The sequence below is a fragment of the Dermacentor silvarum genome, chromosome 1, assembly GCF_013339745.2.
Source record: "Dermacentor silvarum isolate Dsil-2018 chromosome 1, BIME_Dsil_1.4, whole genome shotgun sequence".
In the NCBI taxonomy this organism is placed as follows: Eukaryota; Metazoa; Arthropoda; class Arachnida; order Ixodida; family Ixodidae; genus Dermacentor; species Dermacentor silvarum.
The window spans coordinates 235,265,188-235,290,030 of record NC_051154.1 but is presented as its reverse complement, the minus strand read 5'-3'; the positions used below and the strand labels follow the sequence as shown (position 1 = coordinate 235,290,030).

Here is a 24,843-nt window from a genome sequence, read left to right as displayed (position 1 = left end):
GCTCTCAGCAGTGCGCCGGATAACGCGGCGGCGCCTCCGACCGGCATTGCTTCGACACCGCCATAGAGCAAAAGCTTAGGAGAGACCCCTTCATGCAGCGGCGGAGGCCCAGTCCGGCCAACGAACTGCCCACGCCGGCAAACGCTTGCTTCCCGATAACAGCAGAAAACGAAACTTCAGGGAGCGGCCTAAGGGTACGGCCAAGCTAGCGGCAAAAGCGGCAGGAATGGGGTGTTTTGCGGCGTGCCGCGCGAATTGGGTTCGAGACCCATTTCTGCGGCATTGCCACGTGCCGCGAGATGAACCAATCAAGGGCGACGAGGGTGACGTCACGGAGCCATTACAACCGGACCGCCGCCGGTCGGTTGTGATGGCTCCGAGCCTCCGAGAGACGTCGTCTCTCGCATGAAACACCGAGCGCTCCCGGTTGCTCACGCTGCGAGACGCGCGTGCCACGGTGGCCTCGCGGCATGACGCGCGCGTTTTTTGCCGCTAGCGTGGCCGTACCCTAAGCTGGCGCCGGGCTAGCTGGACCGGCGGCGTCAGCACCAACGCTCGCTTCCCGATAACGGCAGAAAACTAAACTTCAAGGAGGCTAATCTGCGCCGAACCGTCTGCTAATCTGTGCGAACCGGAGACAGTCGAAGGTGCGGGAGCTGGGAGGGAGTTGTGAGAGAGGGCGAGGGGAGCCACCGAAGCGGCAAAATCCGTTTTCCTGCCGTCCTCCTCCCTCACCTTCGACGGTCTCCGCGCGCGCTTGTCGCCATGTCGACGCCGTCCGCTCGCCTGAAGTTTCGTTTTCTGCCGTTATCGGGAACCGAGCTTTGGCCGGCGTGGGCGCAACTCGCTATGCACTTGCGCGCCGCGAAATTTCACGACTCGCACAATCGTTCACCTTGCTATGGTGCTCGAATACTTCAAGAATACGTCCTTCCGTTATATCGAACTTCCTTAATTCGAACAAATTTTCAGGTCCCTTCGAGTTCGAATTATCGGGATTCGACTGTAGCCGCCTCCTCCGCCTCGTGAGCAGAATATCCAACAAGTCCAAATTTTTGGAGTCCGAAAAATTTGTCGGCGACTATACTTTCGCAACTACTGCTCTGAGATATTACAATTTAAGTAGGTATCGGCCGTGTACATATCTATAAGAATAGTATGACGAAGGGTAAAGAACACCGACCTTCATTGTGAACAACGCTCCCATCAGGGGAGCCGAAACGTCTTGTATTCTTTCAGTGGTCGGTGTCCTTCTTTTTACCCTTCTTCATGATGCCTCCCGACCACACGGGCTTCAGTCAAAACATCGACTTCAAGAGTAGCATGCATGCCAAATTTCGCTAGTATAAGACAATTATAAGTGTACAAGGTTATTTTCATGGGATTATAAAAAAAAAATCATGAGCCATTCCACTCTGTAAAGTTGGATGACCAGCAAAGCTGTTCAGCGCACGACACAGAGGTGAAACAGAATTTTCAACAGAGGTACGACCATATTTATTGTCCTGATCGGTGGTCATCGTGATGATAAGTATGCATACACATTTGCGTATCACCTCTGTTATTAAATCTGTCCGCCACGCAAGACGGACATACTGTTGTGTCTGGCGGTCCTTCGGGACAAAAGGAGGCCGGCGCCGACTCAGACGCGCCAATCTGGAGCCCCTTTCTCGCGGCCGAGAATTGTCACCTGGGACTGAGGGATTAGCAGTTGGTCTCCGGGCTACCTCATGCGTCGTCGCTAAACGGCAGCGTCGCACCTTCGGTGCGGTTCCGTGAATTACCAGCGCCGCCCGAACCACGAAGAGGCCCGGCGCCGATTGCGACGCGCCAAACTGGCACCCTTTCGAGACAGCCACCGACCTCCCTGGTTCCGCGAACTGACCGCTATGGAGAGGCGAATCTTGAAAGGGGCCAGTGTCTGGAAATCCCGGGGGAACGACATCAACGTTCGGTTCCCAAGGTGTCAACCGCTGCCTGTGTTCGGGGGCGACCTAGCAAGATTGGAGGCGGAGCCCGGCGGGAAACGACGACACATCACGTGCGGGATATGGCCACCTGATCGAGTGAAAGAGGGATCGAGTGAAAGAGGGAAACGGAAGGGATAAAACAGGGGACTTGAGTGTTGTGAGGGAGAATTGACCATGGAGAGAGGCTTGACCATGTAGAGAACGCTCGACCATGTAGAGCTCGGAGATGTAAACGCTACTACATGCAAAGATGTTAGCAGTAGACTGCTCCAATATCATGGAGCTCTTCTTGTAATATACCACCATGTACAGTGTATATAAAACAGTTTTCTAATCTCCCTGGATATCTCCTCCTCTCGGCACCTGGCACGGCACCATACATGGAACCCTTGATGGACCCTCGGACATCGACCGTAAACGCAGCCTCCCCATTACGACGACGAACGCATGAGCAGTGAACGCGCGGTTGCACCGAGGGGCATCAACCCTTTCCCCTTGGTCACCTTATCAGACACACACTACGTCACGCACTACGTCATACATTCACAGAGACATCGTTTTAGACACAGGTGGCCGGTAAACCGAGCTCCGACGCAAGCGCCGATATGCGGTTGCTTTTGTTGTTGGCTCTTTCCCTCTCACTTTTAGGGGAGAGTTCCAGCGGAGAGTTTTGCCGCGCAGACGCCATAAAATCCCGGATCCTAACCATAGACAGCTTCGCTGTAAAAATTTATTGAAGTGTCTGTAGTGACCGGACCCGCGGCCATAGCGCACGGCAATGAAGACACAGTAGCCACTGTGAGGGGCGTAGGCACACTGACTGCACAGGTCATGCGCTCTGCTTTTTGTTGTACATTGCACGCCCCTAAGCAGTTACAGTTCAAGGAGAAAACTGAAACTAGAGTCTACTAGATTGGGGGAGTGGGTCCAACGAGGGCTCCGCACTGAGGCATTTTTTTATTGAAAATCCAGGTGGTGCCACCGTCGCGTTCCGCTCACCGGCCGGATGCTTGTCGCGTCGGACACCTTACCGCAGCTGCATGGAGATTTGACAGGCGGATACTCGGTGGCGGTAACACTGAGATTATTCCCCACCGACCTATTGTAAATAAAATGGAAAAAAAGCGGCGGAAAGAACGCAAACGATGCAACAACGACGGTGGGTCGAGCAGACGACAGCTACTCAGCCCGTGAGCTCGCCTCAGGCAATGAGCGCTGCCGAAACAGCCGGAGCAAACGTTTATTGGCCGGAGATTCAGAATAAGGAGACGGCAGTGCTGCCACAATTTCCGCGTTTTTTGCTTCACCCTAGGTGTTTGCTAAATCGTCCGCTGGACGCACTCCCCCCATTCTAGTACACTTTACCGAAACACTGGCCGGCGTTCTCTAGTCCCTAGTGCTCCGACGAAGCCGAGGTGTGGAAGGAGGCGTGGAACAATCGGTGTGTGTTGATGTTATGGTGTCACTGGTCTCGAGTTGATAGGGCTTGCCAGATGTACCGTATTTACTCGATTCTAAGCACCCCCTTTTTTTCATGATCGCGATGCCCAAAGTGAGGGGGGGGTGCTTAGATTCGAAAAATCTCCATGACGCTCGGCTCCGGCTATACGCGGCGCGCGAGCGTCACGAGTCCGCGCGCCTCTGCAGTCCGACTGTGCGGCGAGATCGCGCCGCGGTGGCCGTGCCACCTCGGGACTCTGACGGCTCCGGCTACGCGCGGGCGTCACGAGTCCGCGCGCCTCTGCAGTCCGACTGTGCGGCGAGATCGCGCCGCGGTGGCCGTGCCACCTCGGGACTCTGACGGCTCCGGCTACGCGCGGGCGTCACGAGTCCGCGCGCCTCTGCAGTCCGACTGTGCGGCGAGATCGCGCCGCGGTGGCCGTGCCACCTCGGGACTCTGACGGCTCCGGCTACGCGCGGGCGTCACGAGTCCGCGCGCCTCTGCAGTCCGACTGTGCGGCGAGATCGCGCCGCGGTGGCCGTGCCACCTTGGGACTCCAACGGCTCCGACTCGAAGGGAGTGAGCAAGCGCGCTTGGCAGCCTTGGCTACGCGTTCTTCTTAACAAATAGGGGGGTGCTTAGAATCGGGGGGCGCTTAGAATCGGGAAAATACGGTAGTAGTTGACCCTCCAAGCTTGTTGCTGCTTCTTCGCAGTTGTACCTGCGGTCCCTGAGGATAAAGTGAAATGTGGTTCCAAGCATGCGGTGGGGGGGGGGGGGGGGGGGGGGGGGGGCTGATGTCCAGTTTTAAACTTGACCAGACCATAAATCCTGTAGCACTCTTGACAACACCGGATCTCTTGCAGTGGCTTCTGAAACCACTTTCGATGAAAGGACACGGGGATAGACACCTTGAAGCATGAATACCTCTGCAGGCGCCACTGGAGAGCATTCAGTTGTTGGCAAGGGGAGTCTACTCAACCCATCTGCATGGCCTATCAGGCCTCCAGGCCTATATCTCAAACTGTAGCTGTACCCAGCCAGCAGCAACGCCCAGCGAAAAAGCCTCGGCGAGCATGTTTCGCGTGGACGCGGTTGCGCCAACCCTTACCCCTTGGTCACCTTATCAGGCACACACTACGTCCAGGGGGCGTGCGATGTACAATAAAATGCAGAGAGCATGACCTTTGCAGTGTCAGTGACCACAGTGTCCTGCTCTCTAGTACAAACATTAAAAAAATGTTTCTTTTTTTTTTTTTTTTGAGGAGCGTCTCCCCTATAGGCAGGACACCTTATCACAAGCCAGTACCCTGTACAAATAACAGGCAGGCACAACTGTTAAACTTCTATAACTGACAGAAATCAGTTCACACCAACTTATAACCCGAGGTCAGGTAAGGTTATGAGTTTGAGTGAACTCGCAACACAATAAAATCAATATCATCTGCCATTTTAACTCAACACATATCGCATTACAGTACAGAACACGATGTTGCAGGTCCAAGACCTGGTCACCAAAGCCACACATCAAGGAAGCAATAATGCAAAGATCGCCTGCATACAGGCTCCGCAAAACAGCAATCCCTACATCAACAACAAGGCCAATGGCCAAGCTTCCCAACGTCAATGAACTATTCAACTTGATTGACTATGCAGAACTGCCACAATGCTGGGAAAGATCACACAGTAGCTCCATATTACTAGATAAGTGCCTCCAGTCAAGACAAAAAATGCATAACAGCAACACAGCTTACTATACCAACCAATTATTACAGGCAGATAAAAGACCAATTTCTTATAAACAAACTTAAATAGAATCCCTGCGATTTCACTACCACGCCAATGCAAAAGCTGCAAGAAAGTGTTATCAAGACTCACTCACTTGTAATCTGAAGGTGGCTTGTACTCTGGGTTGATGGTGAACATTTCTTGTATGAGCACATGCCGCTCATCCTCCAACTTTTTTCGCACTCGATACTCGCGCGTGTTCAGCCTCTTTCCAGCACTGTTGTAAATCGGCTCTGGAGATGGCGACCTAGAAAGAAAGAACAAGAGGTACACAGTTTGTGTAGCCTTAAGACTGCGCTCAGTCAATGCATGTCGAAAGCACTCCACAGCTCATTCGCCCTTTGCTTTCTACAGGGATGTGTTTAAAAACTTTTCATGGACAGCAGCTCTGCCTGTGGATGGCAGTATGGTGGCTCTGCTTGAGCCATGCCTCTCTAGATTACTACAAATGCTGATTAGAGGGCCATTCAATATGCTGATAACCCAGCTGTCACACAAGAACAACATTCAGGCAGCATGTTGAGTGGTGGTGAGCATATCTCTAAACCTTCATTCTTAAGGGCAAGCAGCAAGGTTTGTATTTGAGGTACTAAACTCACAAATTTCATGCAACAACTGCTAACACACATCAAAATTTTGTGACCAATTTAGTGAATGTCTTAAGACATATAGCAAAAACGTTCTATGCTGCTTTTATATTCCAGACTGAAGTAAGCGAAATAAGGAAAAATGTGGAGTAGAACATCATTCGTGAAAGTTTTCTATATGGATGCTGAAAACGAAACTTCTAATTAAGTGGCCTGAAAGAATTCATAAAAGCAACAGCTGGTTAGGCAGCAAACCGCCCTGGAAAAAAAAAAGAATATTATTCTATTGCAGTTTTTCAGTCCTGTTGAGCTTTGTCTCTGTTGCAAACATGGCAAGTGAGTTGCTGGTATTGTCATCGCAAGAAACTTACTCATACAGTTTTCTGTTTCACGAGAAAAACTGTACCGAAACAAAAGCGCTTGTTTAAATTACTTGGATAATTAAAGTGGTTCAATTGACTAGATCTTACTTGCTTTGTTTTACGTGACCAAACAAGAAAAACATTGCATGTTTGCACTTGCCCTTACCATAGCATAGAATGTCATTCTTTTTGAAATTAGCCATACTGTTGCTTAGTGGATGTATGGTGGAATTAAAGCGATAAAACAATCATATAGTGCACTGTACTGCCCTTCCATAGAACCTTTTTTAAACCCACAACATTCAATATTTTGGAGGCCACTTTAATGCTATGCAAATTATTACCAGGAGTGCCACTATAAAGTAATTTGAGGGTCATAATTGAGCTGGGACAATTGACACATGGCAATCACTGTCTGCTTCTTTCATCCCTCCTCTGCACCATTTCCCCCCCCCCCCACCCACTTCCTCACCCATGTTACAGTATAGTGTACTTGGATTGCGAAGGGTAACAATTCAATTTTACATAGAACTGTGCTGAAATATGAGCTGACCAGAAAAACCAACAGTGTTGAAGTTGTAGGCTAAGTAGGTTCTAAGTAGGTTCTAAGTAGATTACAATAATAATGACAGTGGCTTGAAAATGTGATCATTCAAGGTGCTTCATGACAACTCAATCATATTAATCGTGAATACCACTGGTGATATTGTCCAAGCAGGAGCTGCCTGAATCCTTGAGAGCAAGCACTCAGATTGCATTACGATTTGTAAATTGAAATCTGCACAAGAAAAACAAAATTATTTGCGCTACATTCTAGTGAAAACGTTCTCCATTCTCAAATCTCCATTCACATTTACATGGCTACCAGGGTAACTAAAATGTTGGCACTGCTGTTGTGTACAGTTGAACCCACCTATAATAGAAAATAATTCCGGGAAAGTTATATATTTGCAGTTCATCACATGTGGAGTTACCTTTAAAACCCGTAAAAAGCAATGACAATGCATGTAGCTGGGCGCAACAGTTGAAAAGCCACCTCATTGTCAATAATTCAATAATGGTTGCCCGTTTTTGCACTGTGGCCTCCCATCCACTTTATTTCATCCACAATCCACTTAATTTTCTATTTTATCACCCTTCAGACGCAGTCACGCCATACGTCGAGTAAACTTCATTGGTACCGCTGCCATGAAACAACTACGAATCGCATCCCTGCATATTCCCAGCAAGTCGTAACCGGCCAGTGATGCAAGCAATAAGGTGTGGCTGACATAGGCAACTGACTATTATTCTTTTTTGTTGCTTTCGCATACTTTCTTTCATTTCTGTTCATGTGCTTTGTGGAGGGCATGCAGAAAGAAAATCACGAAAGTTTCCCAGGTTCTGAAGAAGCCTATTTCCGGCTCTTATTAATTTTTTTTCTTGCTTGCGCATTCATTTTTATTCTCAATTCTTGCAATCAGGGTCAAAGCATTGAAAAATGCTTGTTACACCTGACTTAAATTTGTGGAATTATATGGGATCGTAATAAGTGGGTGCCCATCAAGCAATTTCCACCCCTTGGCTATGGTAAACGGCAAATGACAGCACATTATTAAAAAAAGGGATAAGTTCTTCACTTCAAAAGGAAAAGACAAAGGGCTGAAGACTGACCAGTGAATTCACCTTAAGACAAAAAACATAAGGCTGTTAGCAGTATTCTTCTAATGCAACTGTTCATCTGTGCCATGGTAGTAATGTGTATGAATGTGAAACACCTGAAACACTAAGTAGTCCAGCAACAAGTTATTTTATGAAAGATAGATGCCAAATGCCGAACAAAGTCAGTACTTAAAACATGCATTTTTCTGGCAGTGTTGAGTCTGTTATGCTAGAACCTAGCCATGAAAAATGATAGGACTGGTGTAAACTGGTGCTCATTTAAACAGGGCAAGGGAGGGTGATTCAATGTTATGACAACACACCTAAATTACTTGCACAGGAGGCGGAGACTGCAGAGTGAAGAAAGCCATTTCACTTTCAGCATAAAATTGCGACATTAACCGAACTTTATGAGCACTTTTTAATAGTGCGCCTAAGCATCTCAAAACTGCACAGTAAGTTATGAAAGATGCCGTAGTGGAGGGCACTGGATTATACTTGACCACCTGGGATTCCAAGTACAATCAAAACACAGTACAGAAGCATTTTTATTGATTCTCCATGAGCAATATTAAAGCAAATTAAGAAAATAATACAGATCGACCAAAATCACCAATTCCATTAACCTCCTGTGCAATGCATGTATGTTGTCATGATGTTTAGCTTGAAATGTTCACTGCAGAAACGGGATTTGCAAGCCTGAAGTTTTTCTCCAACGCGAGAAGTATCTTTACATCCATGAGGGGAAACAAAAAGATGTGATGCCATCTCTACTGACCCAGCACTTACTCATTACAACACAGCTGCAAAAACGTTATTACAACCAGCACTGAGTGCTCAGTATAATATTCTTCTCATTTTGGAAGCTTTGTGCACTACGTCTCCAGAGAACTAAAAGAGGTCTCTGTTATATGTCATCTGTAACAGCCCACAACGGCTTTTAAAATGGGCCCAAATGGCCAAAGATAGATAGCTGTCTCAGAAAGGGTAAGCACATTCATAGTCGGCATACAAAAAAAATATATATATCTCAAGAAATATAAATGTACCTTCACTAAATAATTATCTGGCTAATTATTTCAGACTGCAAATCCTTTGTTATAATGGTTTCATATAGTAGGGTAATCAGGTAGGCATCTGTACCTTACATTTAAAAAAACAAAAACTACTAAATCTTTTTTTTTTTTTCCCTTTATCAGTATAACACCAATTTTCAAGTACTGAGGCTACTTTGTAAATGGAGAGAAAGCAAAAAGCTTTGCTGTCACTGCACCACAGACTGTACCCTGAGAATTAGTCCACACCCTCCACTTGTAAGTGGAGGAAGCCATGGCAATATATTATGGTTGCACAAGTTACACAAAGGCAGAATTAAGTTGCCAAGTTAAAGGAGTGGCTGATATTTTAGAGGTCATAACCCGGCTGAGAGCTGCAGAAAGAGGGGGGTCAAATCGGTGCCTAGAATGTCCTCTCAGTAAGAGCTAGTGTACTTTAGAAAAGTAGTGCAGCTGCTTCCACAGTGAGAAACCTGCAGCAGCTGCACTGCCCTTTGTGATTAGGATGAGCAGAAGTAGCCAGCTGGCCACCCGTCTCATCCGCACCACAGTGCAAGCAGGGCACACCTCCCCCTCAAATTACGGGAAAGTGCAAAAAAAGGAGAGGAAGAAAAAACAGATTTGTTTAGCCTTTGTGATCCTCGAAGACGAGCACACACGCAGGGGGGGAAGAAAAGAGTGCATTAGATGATGCAGCCAGGGCAGCTCTGGTCCAAACCTGTCCTCAGGGTTGAAGGGGATGCCAAGGTCCTCAGTGCGCAGCCTCCTGCTGAGCTCTTCAATCTGGAGTTGCACTGGAAGAGATGGGGTTAGAGAAAGAAGGGGCGGGGCCCCCCAGCAATTAACCCCGCGTTCAGCCCAACCAAAAGGGCCAGCCTGGCCTGTACACAACCCACATCCCTGGAGTCGGGCGGCGGCCAGCCACCTCACAAGGGAGCCCCTGCACACACACACACACACACCGCTGGGGCATGCCAGCAGCCCTATGCGCGGTCGCCTGGAAGATGTGGTGCCATGAAGCCCAGCACACAGGGTGCAGAGAGTGCTGACCCTGGCCTCAACACCTGCTCGGCCGACATGGCACACACACACTGAGCTCTGCTGTTAACAAGCACTGCCATTAACTGCTCATTAAGTGACCAAACAACTAGTGAGGTAAACACAATTCATGCCTTGCATCAGCTGCTTGCCACACCGTGCAATACAATATCATGCCCCACGAGAAAGATTAAAAAGCAGCTCATTCTAACATGCACACCAGACAAATAATCTAAAGCTATGCATCATATATTACAAGACAGCACCAGTGATAAATGCTGATCTGTAACTTCTAAAAATGCTTAACAAACAGGACACATTAGGACCTTATATGCAATAAGTAGACTAAGAATGTCTTAACACTGTAAAAAAGTTCAGATAATTTCACTTTACGAGAACATATAGCCTACGCAGTTCCAGAAGCTTAATTCAAATCTGTCTAACAAAACAGATACACACATGAAAAAGCAACACGTTACCAGATATTAAGCCTCATGCAAATAATAAGTGTCAGGAAATAAAGTTAATTGCACTATTCATATAGTATTATGTGCAGCCTCAGAATATTCAGGAGGAGCAATAAAATTAGCTAAGACTAACTTCGTGCCCCTACGAATGCTCTGTAAACTGTTACAAATGAAATCATTGTGCATGATGACAAACACACAGCACAGCGTTCTTGTCATGTTCCCACAACCGGACTGGTTCCTCTGCCGGTTTCTGCCAGTTGCATATCCATGAAATGAAGCTGGCAACCTATTATAGCACATGTGAATAGCAAATTCAAGAATGCATCACCCTGGGTAACAAATATCAAGAGAGCAACAGCCAATCTTACTTCCAATGGCTCCATTTTTTAGCAATGACTAAAAAAAAAAAACCTTACCTGAATTAATTATCAGCAGTCACTCTGACAATTCTTTTGATACATATATCCGTTGTACACTCAAAAAGAAAAAGGCTAAAGAAAGCATAAATTCAAAACATGACAGCTAATTCGCAGGAGAAAGCCACATGCTGAACATGTCTTAAGGTGGGAGTCTTACAAGTGAAAAGCAGAGAAAACCAACTTACACAGATAGGCCCGCTCCTGGTTTGGATCCAAGTTTGTAGGGAGTACAGTGGGCATTCCAGGGATGAACACCTTTTCCTTCTCGTCACAGCACCAGCGGCTTCTTCGCTTTCGACGACGTTCACCAGTGTTAGCCTCTAAAGAACCCATGGAACCCATGGAGCCCATGCTCGTATTGCTGTTTTCATCCTGACTAGCCCAGGATGGCAGCATTGAGACAATGGGTGGTGCTCCAGTCATTGCGGCTGAAAAAGAAATACAGACATGATTCCAACCCAAAATTCTGCAGTTTATAAATGGCTCAGATGTCACTAAAAATGTATCGGTAGGCAGAATAAACAGTAGGTATCCTATTCTGTGTTCTGTTGCATTACTCTGTTTAAATACAAAGTGCTTTTGATAATACAAAGCCCCATTACAAGATTACCAGCACTGCCAAATTAATACATCAACAAAGCAGCACAAAACACAGCAACTTACAGCTGCTCAGACCTCTTAAATATTGCCACATGTCACACTAAAGCAGGCTTGATATAAATGCACTTTATGCCAACGTTACTAGAACCAACTCAGTTTCGTAGCTCCGCATATTGGTCAGCGCAAGCGTGTGGCGCACACGGTGGTTGCGAGGACTAACGGTGCTGTGGTCGAGTCCGGCTACCGGTTGGCCGCGTCGGCTGCTGCTGCAGCGACGTGGAGTCGTGATATTGCACACACGTTCACTCGTCTGAGTCAATTTATTGCTCTACTGAAAAGCTACACTGCCTTCGTAATTAGAGTTCATGGTTTTCACTATGAGTGACAGCTTCACAAGCGCAGTGTGAATCCTAAGGGCAACGTGTACGCTTCGATTTCAACGGCTATGCTATACTGCAAAGCTACTCCGACATCAATTGTGACTAGATGTGCCCACCGGATAAGGCAGTTCATAATCGATTATGCCGGAGGGGGATAAAAGCAGGATAGCTAATGAGGGAAGCAGCAAAAAAAAAAAAAAAAAAAAGAAAGAGAACTACCAGATAGCATGAAAAAGCTTTAAAAATTATTGTTTATTCGGCCATCTGCAAATCGTGAGTCCCCTTACATCATATACAGGGCGTCCCAACTATCATACACCAATATTTAAAAATATGCAAATGTCACGTAGCTGAACAGAACCAAGGTAATGTTGTTTGCCGTCGTTTGGAGACCCTCAGATAATTTTTTTTGCATTTCGCCTAAATACATAATTAGCCTCAATAATGAATCAACTTTTCAAATATTATAATTAGATGAAAAGTGTCAATGAGGAGATTGTAGAGCAGCATGAAAAAATGCCGATAGTTTTCTGTTGCTCAATACGTGCTATGTGAGAGTGTTTTTCTGAGCGTTAAAAGAAGCCCGTGAATACACGCAAAATTGCCAAGCGACTGGCCGCTCGAGGCACTTTGCATATATGCGCGGGCTTCTTTCGCGGGAACGCGCTTCCCGCGTTCCCGCTGCAAGCGCAAAGCGCACGTGGCAAGAGCTGACACGCAGGTTCGTCAAATAATCACATCGGCCGAGTTTTTAACGCGAAAGCGTTAAGGGCCCCGTGTCGCAGAAAATCCGGCGTCGGGGGCGTTGCCTGGTCAAGAAAATCATCCCGAACCATCCCGACCGCGTGGGACAAGGCGTCAGTGAACAAAATTGAATTTCTCAAAGTAACATCCGTCAGAAAATCGTAAAGTACGATTTAACCCTAACCTGAAGACATGATAGCCCGCGAAATTTTAAGAATGCCAAGTGATAATGCGATATGCGCGCTCGCTCTCATACATAAACCTCATCTAGTATGTTATAATACCTCTGTCAGACTAGCACGCAAAAACTCTTTTACGCAAGCGGTCTTTTACGAAGTTGAAAGACTTTTGAATGAAGAGGTGTTGCGCAGCAGACACACGGCGCCGATCTCCTTTTAGTGTTTCCTTCTGGACACGCTACCGAAAGCGTGGCGCTAGCGTCGAAACAATATCGGCCAAAAAAAAAAAAAAAAAAACTTATGTATCTCGAAATATAAAGTGAAAACTTATTGTTTACACGTTTTTCAAATAAATTTATCATGAGAAACGTTAATATAAAGATTTACTGTAGGAGTTTAAAGAGCGTCATCACGTGACATCCCCAGCCCGTTCGACCTGCTTACGAGACTACAGAGGAAAATGAGCATTACTGGGTTTACTACACCTTCTGCGAGACATAAAATTATTTTTTATGATGAGCCCAGACGACCGAAAATTACGCATTCGCTTATTTTCTTTAATATATGATAATTGCTGGTGCCCACTGGTTTCGAGGTTACTCCTTTTCGGCCGTAAAGGAGATCGGCGAACTCCTCTTCCAGAAAAGACCGCTTCTGAAAAAGAGATCGCTCCCTGTCGTGTGTCTGCGGGCGAAACTCTTTTTCGGGAGAAGTCTTTTTGATCAAAAGACTTTCGAGTGCCCGTGTGACAGGGCAACGCCTCCTCTAGAAAGCGTTGGACAGGGGTATTATACACACGTCCAAACCAGGGTCACCGGACGTACGGCGCGCGTCCTTTCAAGACTTTACTGGTACCTTCGGCTGAGCCACCCTGGCACCGTGGCAGTGCAGCGGAAATTACGCCAAACACCGCCCGAGTTTCACGTTTCGCCAATGCCTCCTTTGTTTCTTTCGCTCCTGCCAGAGGAACGTGCTGGCCGCCAAACGGGAGTTTGCGACTGTAGCGCCCTCTGCGAGATAAATGCCGAATTCGAAGTTCAGCAGACGACGCTCTATTACATAGGCCACTTATCACTTGGTCTCGCCGTGATTTGCAGACGTGAACAAGGTCAAGCATTTTATTAATGACAAATGCTTGAAATATGAAGTGTTTTCGAAACTGGAAAGAAACGACAGAAACGAGAGTTACAGCATCAAAGGCAGAAAGTGATCATCGTATGACGCCGCTAGATCGGTTATGAAATTGTTCACCTTCGACGGCTGCTCTCGTCAGCGCTCCTGGTTAGCAGCGATGATCGACTGCATTGTCTTCGCTGACCGATTACCTACTGGATTCTAGTATCAAAAGTTGTTTCGTGCTAGTCACGCAGAGACACAGGGTGTGTTCCCTTAGACGGCTAAATAGACAGCTAACCGGACGGCGGCCATCTTAAGTCTCGTTCCAATTCTCACGAAGATGTCAAAGTAGACAGCATCGAAGTCAAGAACGATGCAGGCTACTTTCCTGTCCAAACAAGATGGCGACTGAGCAGGACGTAGAAACCACGGTGTAAAAAGGAAGGTGATCCGACGGCGGCGCGAGGCGCGACTCTACGCACGCCGCTGCCGCAAGGGGCACCACCTGTTCTGGGGGCCACTTTTTCGCTCGCTTTGCTGGCGCTTTTATGGGCACGCGCGGCAGAAGTGCTTTATTTCGATGAATATATGTCGTTCGCCTGCTTAAAACGACTCTACTTGGTTGGAGGAACGTCTCTATATTTCTGCCGACATTCCGATTGACTCCGACGCGGCGAGCAGCGGTAAGCGCAGCGCGCCGTCTGCTCGAGCAGACGACGCGTCTCTCTCGTGTTCGAATGACGGTATTTTGACTGTAAGTGGCATGAAACCTTCTACCTGCTCAGGATTTGGCGTCTAAATAACGAAAAATTGCATATTTTTGGGCATGGGTGTTTAAATGCTGACGGAGGTCGTAAATTATCCACTGTTGTGCCGCTTCTCCAAGGCCTCCTGAACACGTGCTGCCCCTAGCGGCGGCGCTCACTTCCGGTCACACGAAGTGGCCGCTCTCTCGCCCCAGCGGGGGCGCGCCGTCGGAACACCTATCTTCTTACACCGTGGTAGAAACTCATAGAGTTTCTCACTATAACACCTAGGGAGTAAACTGACGCCACCATCTATGCGAGTTTCTTAAAGGGCGCCGTGTCCTCATGGGAATAACGGGATATTTGTCTGCGAGGCTTGTGTTGGCTGGTGTTAAATGAGTCTTCGTCTAAAACGTGGATATGGCTACACAAATAGTGCGTTCTTAAAGTAAAATCTACATAAAAGGCGTTTATTCACCCATATTACATCTCTCAATAAAGTTTACTCACCTATAATGCCGAATGAAGCGAACAAAAGCAAGAACAGACGACAAGTTGTTCCAAAGCGAGCGATAATCTTGTCGTCTGCCCTCCAACTTTAGCGGCCAGCTGATACTTTTTACGTTGCATATAATTGTGCATCCAATAGTAAGCCCTCAAAATTAAACAAAACATGTTTTTGTGTAATAATAAAGCTAAAGCAGTTTTACGTGCTGTTTTAGCAGGAAATGCATCTTTGTGACAGACGGAACGGTGCTAGCCAGGCGCGTCTTCAAGGCGTTCTGGCTCTCCAAGAACGATGCCAATTCGAAGTCACAACATACCGGCATTCCCATGGATACCACAGCGCAGCAGCGCCAGTTTTCCCTCTAGGTAATGTAGTGAGAAACTTATGTAGAAACTCGACGGGAAGGTTGTCTGCACACACAAAAACGTAGACACGCTTTTCCATAGCCTAAATGTAAGTCACATGTTTTTCATAGGTTCGCAGGCGAAAATACTTAAAATATAGAAATAATGTGTGCTTTTCTCAACTTTCTTTTTGTCGCCGCGAGGCTGGCGTCACGTCGCAGAAGCGTCTTCCAGACGGCTCGAAACGCGTTCCATTACTTGGCCTCGAAGCTGTCTTGGCTGTCTTCGTAGACGTCAAAGTAGACTGTCTACGATGATGGAAAGAATTGGAACACAGCCAGAGCTTCCATCGTCATCGCCTGCTACAAAATGGCGCCTGAATTGAACGGCCCGCTTTTCGTCGTCTGCTGCCCCGCGCTGCTCAACTGGATCGCACCGCGCTCCACACGGAGACACGGTGGCGCGCACTCGTGTCGTGTTCGCCCCAGCCGAACGTGCGCCACTACAACCATGGCGCCCAGAGGAACGTGCGACACCGCGCGAGTGCACTGAAAACCGCATGAGTGCCGTCAGCCGAAGGTACTAGTAGTAGTTCACGTAAAACATGGCGGCGGTCCCGGTCGCCCGCTTCGAACTGAATTTGGCGTTGTTTTTGTAGAATTCACTTCGTTTGTAGCAAATGACTGTGTAAACGGCTTTCCCTCAGTCTCAGGCCGCTTCGACGACAGAGTACTATGGATAACCTTGTTAGGCTTGTGACATTTTCGAGATCGCTTCTCGTTTCGAACGCGCCTAAGCCTAACGAGAGAAATTTTCTCCGAGATGTGAGCGCCACCTATCGGGAAAGTTGGGAGATAGGCGCGACGACGACATATGGCCTCTGAGATGGGATTTCGGAGGCTACGGTAGACAGCTCGTACTGCTTGTCTGTTTCGCTGCAGATCGGTGGACATGGGAAGTAAAAATACAACGCGCTCCTGGCTTCCATTGAGCTGCCTATCGCACTTTCCGGACGCACACACAGATAGAAATTACGTGCCTTATGTATGCGAAATTCAAAGCGCAATGGAATAGCGTCCCGCACGTAAACTACGCTATTACGCTATACTAAAACTCTCTTTCTGCAAAATTCGTTTGCGGAACGGTAACGCTATTTCCCTTAACCCCGCTATTGCGCTAACGTTAAACTAAAACTGTCTACTAGGAACGGTCCGCAGCGTGGCCTGGACCGACTTGGACTGACGCCAGCGCCAAGGTAAATCCTGGTAGCGAAGATTCCACAGAATCCCATACGTTCAACACATGGCGGTTCATCCGCGGTTCATAGGGCTTAGCGCCATCTGTGTGACGAGGGAGCACTAGTGACGCAAGCGGCGAAGCGAACCGTTCGCTTTCCGATTCCGCCCCAGCTTCTCGGCTCACGCGGCAGGCATCTTCTAAAGGAGGCATTGGTAAAAAGAAAGTGATAATGTGTGCGGAAACGGGCGGAAATCGGGCCGCATCAGGGGCGTTCGGTGAAACTTGCGTGCGGGACTGGCGCAAACAGAACGAGAGGAGTTTCGCCAGCAAAGCAACGCGGAAATGTTTCAGCGGACTGAAAGGACGTATTCAGCGACGATCCACTTCGGCGGTACGATCGCCTTGGCCTTATCTTGAAAGCGATCTGCGACGGGGAGAGAGTCCGCCGCGCGCCGTGTTTTCGCCGCTTAAGGTGGATACACACGCGAGGGCAAAATCCCGCCTGCTCCGCGGACAAACAGTGACGTCAGCACTTGAATCCGGCGCAGCCGAGTTAGGTCGCATTCGCACAGCCGGACCGCCTTTTGCGGAATCCGCGTGCTTACTCTCGACTCCAACGTTTATTAGCAGCTGCGCGTTTGCATACTCGGCGTGCCCTATATGCCATAGCGCTATGAATCCCTCAACAAGAACCAAAAGAGTGACGGTTGCCTCGTCACTTAGCGTTTTTTTTTTTTTTTTTTTGTGCACCTCACTCATGTTGAAGTCACGGAGGCTGCGCGGTTTGAGTAAAAAGAAGTGCGCGCGCAACCACGACTCGCCTTTCCCGCTGCATCACAACAAAAGACACGCGGTCACTGCTGCACAACGAAATCACACGTGGCTCCAAGCCACGCCAATGCGTCCGATGTTATCAGATTTGACGCTGACTACGCTAAATTGAGGTCAGACGACCGCCAAACGGACGGATGGAAATACCGGCGAGCATTTTCAATCCGGACAGCGAGCGGAGGAGCCCGGACTAGGCGAGGGCGGCACGTTTTGATGACGTGCGCGTCACGTGATACGCCATCCGCTGCAAAAATTCCTCCTCCGTCCAGTCGTGTGAATCCACCTTTATAGACGTGCTAGCGCAAAGATCAATTCTCTCGCCGCGCTTGATAGCCTAGTTTCCGTGCTCATCGAGCGAGATGTGTTCATGTTTGCTCGTGCGCGCGTCACACCATGCTTGTTAATTTAGTTAGCAAGCGAATGTTTAAAAGTTTACACGGCCGATAAAACTACTATCCTTACTTCGTATGGCTGTCTACTAATTTGCTATCGCAATCGATGCTTCGACTTTCGGGCGAAACTGCGACTTTCTTTATTCATCGCAACTTTAGTGCACTGGGAGTAAATCTTTTATTTTTCCAAATGAGAGAAAGTTGTATTTCTGTATGAAAGCATGAGGTGCGCGGTACTGTCAAGGATTTCTCTCTCTCTCTCTCTCTCTCTTTCTCTCTCTCTCTCTCTCTCAAATGGTCGGGGAAAACGGGTGCGCGTTACAGTCGAGGGCGCGTTAGAATCGAGTAAATACGCATGTCGTGAAATGACTAATAACAGTGCTTACAGCAACTTAGGTTGATTGTGGTCCTTTTTTCCGCTGAAAAACGAGAGCCCGCGAAATTTTAAGAATGCCAAGTGACAATACGATATGCGCGCTCGCTTTCATACATAGATCTCATCTAGTATGTTATCTTACACACGTCCAAACCAGGGTTTTACATTTGATAAGGACGCCGAAATTTGAATTACATTTGTACATTTGAATGTACGCCGAAAGCTGCCGATTCGTTGTGAAAACGGTGCAACTGCTCATTCCCAGCGCGATAAGCTATGCCCGCATTTGACAAGGTTTACTTTTCAGACCGCTGTAAACCCTGGCACGCGATTCCTTTTCGTCAGAAAATAGGACTGTCCCATACCTAGATTGCTTTAAACGCTGTTATCAGGCATTTTTCGACATCACCTACAACCTTTGGATTTACACCTTATCGATTAAGTTAATAAAAGTTCGCTAATTAAACCTAAATAATTACTTGTGCACAATGGAAACGATACTCATGACTAGCATGAACAACACCCATCAACATACAGTGAGTGCCATTCATGTAAAGTCCTGCGTTATTTAATCTTTGCCACATTGACAATGGTTTTGTTGGCAATCTGTTGCATTCACTGTAACATTCAATGTCATTATGTTAAAATGAATTTGTGAAACTTTTTAATGCCTTGGTCAGTAAATGCAATGAATCCTGCTTAGGTACAGCTCCTTGCAGATATTTGAATCAACAAACCAGCAGAGGCCAGTAAGCTTGCAGCTGTGGGAATTACTTCGCAGGATTTCTCAAGAGATTGCCTCCGGTTAGCTAAGTGACAAATGGCCAGTAAATCTCCCAAGTCATGAAAACTTGCCTAATGCATCACGGCAGCCACTTCTTTAATGCAAGGCTCGAAATTTTCCGACAAGTTCATGCCAGCACTTCTGCAATTCTTGCTGCCAGCCGAATGTGCTAGACATCAGCTTGTTTCCCTTCTGGCTTTTCTTCAATCGCTTTTATCGACCAAATTTACTTGTCTTCCTTAATCTGATGTTTAACATTATTTTGTTCTAAATTTTCCACAAAATTCCCAGAATGCTGTTTTAGTTCTCTTCCTCCACAGCATGTAAATGACTCTTATACAAATACCTAAATACGCTTTTCTTTCCCGCTGCAGCTTTCTTTCATATTCCTGGGGCCTTACTTCAAATATTTGATTTTGTGATCCCCACACTTCACAGGCCCCCAGCCCACGCCTTCTCGCATGACTTCATTCAGGGCTCTCTCCTGGGCACATAATGCCAATTGACACGAAGCATAAACCCAAGTATTATACTGTACCACTTACATTGTGCATTACCCTGTACCAAATGCAGCCCTGTAATGCTCTAATATTCATTTTGCTTTGGCTTGCATGGCCTTTCGCGACAGATATCTAATGCCCGATTGTAGACACATGTGCCGAGGCATTTATATTCAGCTACCTTGGTATCTGGTGACCATTGATTAAAATCGACGAGATTAACCTTCCCGCGTTCCCGCTGCAAGCGCACGTGGCGAGAGCTGACACGCAGGTTCGCCGAGTAATCACATCGGCCGAGTTTTCAACGCGACAGCGTCAAGGGCCCCGTGTCGCAGAAAATCCGGCGTCGGGGGCGTTGTCCTGCCAAGAAAACCATCCCGACCGTCCCTTCGCGTGGCGCAAGGAGTTAGTGTACAAAATTGAATTTCTCAGAGTAATATCCGTCCGACTTAACCACAACCTGAAGACATGATAGCGTCGGATTGTAATTTGAATGCACGAGAAAGCATAATTCTGTTACGAGAAAACTCACACACCAACCCCTTTTCCAGCATTTCTACCATATAACAGCCGCGCGCCCGGGTTGCTAAAACAACATCCAGATGGCGCTCGCGTCCTCAGCAGGCACATGTAGATCGGTGATGCGGTTCAAGTAAAAATGCACGCTTGCGTTCGTTTGGAAGAGTAAACAAATGAGATTTATTTGTGAAAGTTTGTTGTAGTGATTTTTGTTTTAAGAGACAAAAAAAAAAAAAATTACGTTGAGCGTTTGCCGCGTGCCTGGGCGCCGGCCCGTAAGGCCGCTTCACTGCGCCGCCACACTTCCTCGGGGCAACTGAAATATGCGGCGACCACGCGGGTGGCAAGATCGTATGCTACTGCGTGTTTTCACGTTTCGACACGCACTCTTCGGCTTTCCGCAGTGTCGCCGACGAAGCGTCAGAGAAAAGCAGAGATGGTTCGTTTAGAAAAATATTATTATATGATAAAAGTACATAACAGACACTTATAGTTCTCTTTTATGGGCAGCTCGCTTAAACGCGTCTCGCGCCGTTCGTGCCTCGGAGCCGATTGGTGCTTCGCATTCTTGCGCTGAGCTCTTCGGCAGAGGTAACTTCGCAACGGTGATCGCGTCGCCGAGCAAGCGCGCGGCACCCGCGGTTCGTCTTTCGGCTGCATCCCTTGGCAGCACGTAAGATAAACATTGCGAACTGTGAGTATACTGCTATCGTGTCATATTTTACACGGAGAGCCCGTACAACGGAACGTGAAAGCGATAAACATCTAAAAGGACGATGCAGCCTTACGATTACTAAGCTGACCGCACATCGCATGCAGCGTGGATGGCGAAAAAGCGCGTGGGGTTTACTCTTTTGACTGCGTACCTTTAAAGCGCTGCGGGGCTGCAGAAAATAGCAGCCAACCTTTCATTCCGCATAACGAACCACTTAGTAGTAGTTTAAGAAGGTTCTAGCTTGGAACGGAGGCAAGACGACGAGGAAGCTTCTACCTCAGAAGGTAAGCAACGATAATTTTAAAGCGCTTTTATTTGTTGGTTTACGAACAAACTAGTAAGTTATGTCTCAGGTCCTCGTCTTCACGGGATGTGCTTTTTTTTTTTTTTGACGATTTAGAACTGTCAAGAAATATGAAGATTACGCTTGTCCTCATGTTTCTGATGTAGATACATACGTGATGATAAGATCGAAAGAAGTGATTAACGATCTTTTTTTTTTTTTTTTCAATTTATGAAGCTGTTCATTACAATTTCTCGTGAAAATCATGTGCGCCAAACCAACTGCGCAAGCAGTATTTCTGGAGCAAGAGTAACTTTAATGGAACAGTACTACATATTTATTTAAGAACACGGCAGTAGGATGTTTCTAAGCACGTTTATGTCCCATTTCCTGCATTTCAGGAAGTCAACTACCTGCGTGTTCACTTGGCCCCACGGACTGCCACAAGACAACGCAGTCAAAGCAACAGCAGATGTGCAAGATCTCAGTGAAATAGATCGTTGTCTCTTGAGAATGCGGTGCAAACGTACGCAAGACATCTCTACCGTGTGCTCCCATCACTATACCATGTTCGTGAAACGGCACACAACTCGCATGGCGTGGACGGCACGGACGAAGAGCCGTTTCAAATAAAGTTTCATTCATTCATTCCTTCATTCATTCATTCACATGGCGTCGAAGTGGTGCTCTAACCCGTTCTTCGTGCACGTAAAAGATGTGCGTAGTACATGCATTATTACCATAACTTTGGCTGACCTCCAACCTACGCTGGGACTCATTCCTGGGGAGAGGTGCGTGACGTGCAAGCACATGTGCTACGCTACGCCGAAAACTACAAGCTCTGAAGGTGCTCTCCAGGAAAGTGGAGCTCTGACTTTGATCCGAGTGAGCCGGAAGTTGCGACTGAGGACGTAAATGAGACGCTGGCTGCCATGGGGGTGAGGTCCTTTAAAATGAAAGCGTGGAAGAAAGGCTCGACAGACCTACGCAAAGAAGAAAGTCAAACGGCTCCAGAGAAGCACCGAAAAGGCTGTCTATTTATACCTGGGCCTTCAACAGCCATCAAAGTCTGCTGAACACCACAGCGACGAGTTTTCTAAGTTTTCAATTGGTGACTACATAACTCTAATGAAACAGCTGAAGGAAAAATATGCGAATGAAAAAGGACGACTCCGAATAATACAGATTTTGACACTAGCCCCCACTTCATGGTTAAGAATTACTTCAGAGGGAGAGGCACGCGAAGCGATTCGTATCAGAGCAAAGGGCGCCGTTCTTGGCACGACGTCAAGAAAAACAGGGCGCTCCATCGGCGAAGTCACTCATTCAGTCAAAAAGTTTCATGAAGACGATTCGGTTTCATACTGTCTACCGGGAAGAAAAGACGTCATCCGCGGTCAACAAAAGCGACTGATTTTGCTCAATTCACGAAAACTTTACGAGGAATGGAAAAAAAAAGTTGCAATCTCAAATGCGGATTCTCTTCATTCGCATGTTTGCGTCCACCACACTGAGTTTTGGCCTGAGGAAGTGGCACCCACACAGTGTGTGCATGGCGCACCAGAACTTCAATCTGATGCTCAATGCCGCAGGCTTCACGCAAGCAACAGAAGAATTGTCATCAACCCAGACAGAAAATGAAAACTGCATGCGCAACTGCTGTCTTGTGTGCCCAAGCATCGACACCCTCAAGAGCATGCTGGAGAACGCACCATCCCTAGATAAAGATAAGGGTGGCTACTTCCATGTTCAGCAATGGATAAGTGGTGTCCGCTGCAGACTCGAAACAATTATCTTAAGTCCAGCCTAATTTTCTGAGAAGTGTTTAGACATGCTACAAGAGGTAAAGTTGCGCCACTTCGTGAGCAAGCAACAAGCAAAATATTTAAGATAGCTCAAAACGAACCTAAAGGGCGACAAGTCGATTCTTCAATTGGACTTCGCAGAGAATTATAGTTTCCTTGTGCAAGAAGCTCCCCGGTCATACCACTCGGTAAATACACAAGCCACATTGCATCCCTTCGTCGCATACCATCGCTGCAAAATAACTGGGCCGGTATTTTGTAGCGATGCGTTATGCTTTATTATATACTAGCCATATTATCCACCGCTCACGGCCGGCTGATGCCGTTGATAACGCGAGCGGACCGTCGCTCCAACCACTGACAAAGCGCGATAAGTGCGAAAAGGCATTATTACTTTAAAGGCATCGCTACAAAATTACGGCCCAGCTGCAGTGGCTACGTTTCAAGATGAAGTACTCAAGGTCCTAAAACATGAACTTCCTGATGTCAAAAACGTTCACTACTTTTACAACGGTGCATTGTCGCAGTACAAAAACAAGAAAAATTTTGTAACCTTGTGCAACCATGAAAAAGACTAGTTTAGCTGCAGAGTGGAAATTTTTCGCAACCTCTCATGGTACGAGCGCTTGCGATGGCGTTGGCATGCAACACCGTGAAGCGGCTGGCAGCCAGGGCAAGCCTTCAGAGACCCTACGAGGGACATATCCTTGCACCCCATGAGCTTTTTACATGGTCAGAAAAAAAAAGATATCAAACGTATATTTGCGCTCTGGGTGCCAGATAGAAGGGTTGAAGAAAGTTGAGCTCTTAGCAAGGTTTGAGTCTACAATCTCCCCCTCAAAGGTACGCGCACGTTTCGCCATTCCGTGCCATCATCACTTGACCACTGTTAATGCCGGGCTCACTCACCTCCTTACTCAGCAACACAGGCATTTCAAGTGGCAAAGACTATAAGTCGGCAACGGAAGTAACTGCAACCTCCGCAAAGATCGAAAACCGGGCACACAGCCCAAGTTCTGCGTGTGTCGTACAAAAAAATTTAATTATGGTGTTTTACGTGCCAAAACCACGATCTGATTATGAGGCAAGCCGTAGTGGGGGACTCCGGAAAATTTCGACCACTTGGGGTTCTTTAACGTGCACCTAAATCTAAGTACACGGGTATTTCGCATTTCGCCCCCATCGAAATGCGGCTGTGTGGTACAGCCGCAGCGGAAAAAGATTAGCACAAGTGGCCGATGACCAGACCAGGTAAATTGCGGTACGCGGCGCTTGTTCCCGTGCACACTTGTATCTAAAGTGCCACATGATTCACGCTTCAAAGACGGGGTGGGGTGCCTGGCATGCCACTCTCCTTTTCGGCGTGCTAGGGAACAACAGTGTAGCGTGCCGCAATTTATCTGATCGGGTAATCGGTCACTTGTGCTAACCTTTTTCCGCTGCAGCTGTATGTGCGCATGTAGTGACGTGGCAGTGAAATAGTGCTCAGCTCCGACTACTAACCGGCAGCCTTTGGTGCCCTTCCGAAACCTCCTGCCAGCCATCCTACACTGTTTGCAAATTTTCAGCAACGTGAAAACACACGGCAGCATACGATTTTGCCACCCGCGTGGTTGCCGCATATTTCCGTTGCCCCAAGGAAGTGTGGCGACGCAGTGAAGCGGACTTACGGGCCGGCGCCCAGGCACGCGGTGAACGCTCAACGTAATTTTTTTTTTTTTCTCGCTTAAACCAAAAATCACTCCGATTAAACTTTCACCAACAAATCTCCTTTGTTTACTCTTCCAAACGAGCGCAAGCGTGCATTTTTACTTGAACCGCATCACCAATCTACATGTGCCTAAACATAGGGCATTTCCCACATTTTCCTATGTTTGCGCCCCTTTCACTTCGAAATTACTCGGTCATCGACTTCAATACTTTTTAGACACGCTTACTGACAACTATCCAGCCATGTGATATAGTTGTATTGTGCCTGTAAACTTTGTAGAATGTTTAAAAAATAATCAAA

General features: G+C 47.3%; 1 protein-coding gene across 1 annotated transcript in view; it reads right to left on the bottom strand.

Moving 5' to 3' along the window:
* Nucleotides 1-24,843, bottom strand: part of LOC119436944 (splicing factor 1-like) — a 66,942-nt gene that overhangs the window by 40,137 nt on the left and 1,962 nt on the right. The window contains exons 2-4 of the mRNA XM_037703989.2: nt 10,957-11,199; nt 9,563-9,638; nt 5,294-5,446 (exon numbers count right to left, since the gene is read on the bottom strand). Coding sequence (XP_037559917.1) covers nt 5,294-5,446; nt 9,563-9,638; nt 10,957-11,199 — 472 coding nt within the window. The remainder of the gene's footprint in view (nt 1-5,293; nt 5,447-9,562; nt 9,639-10,956; nt 11,200-24,843) is intronic.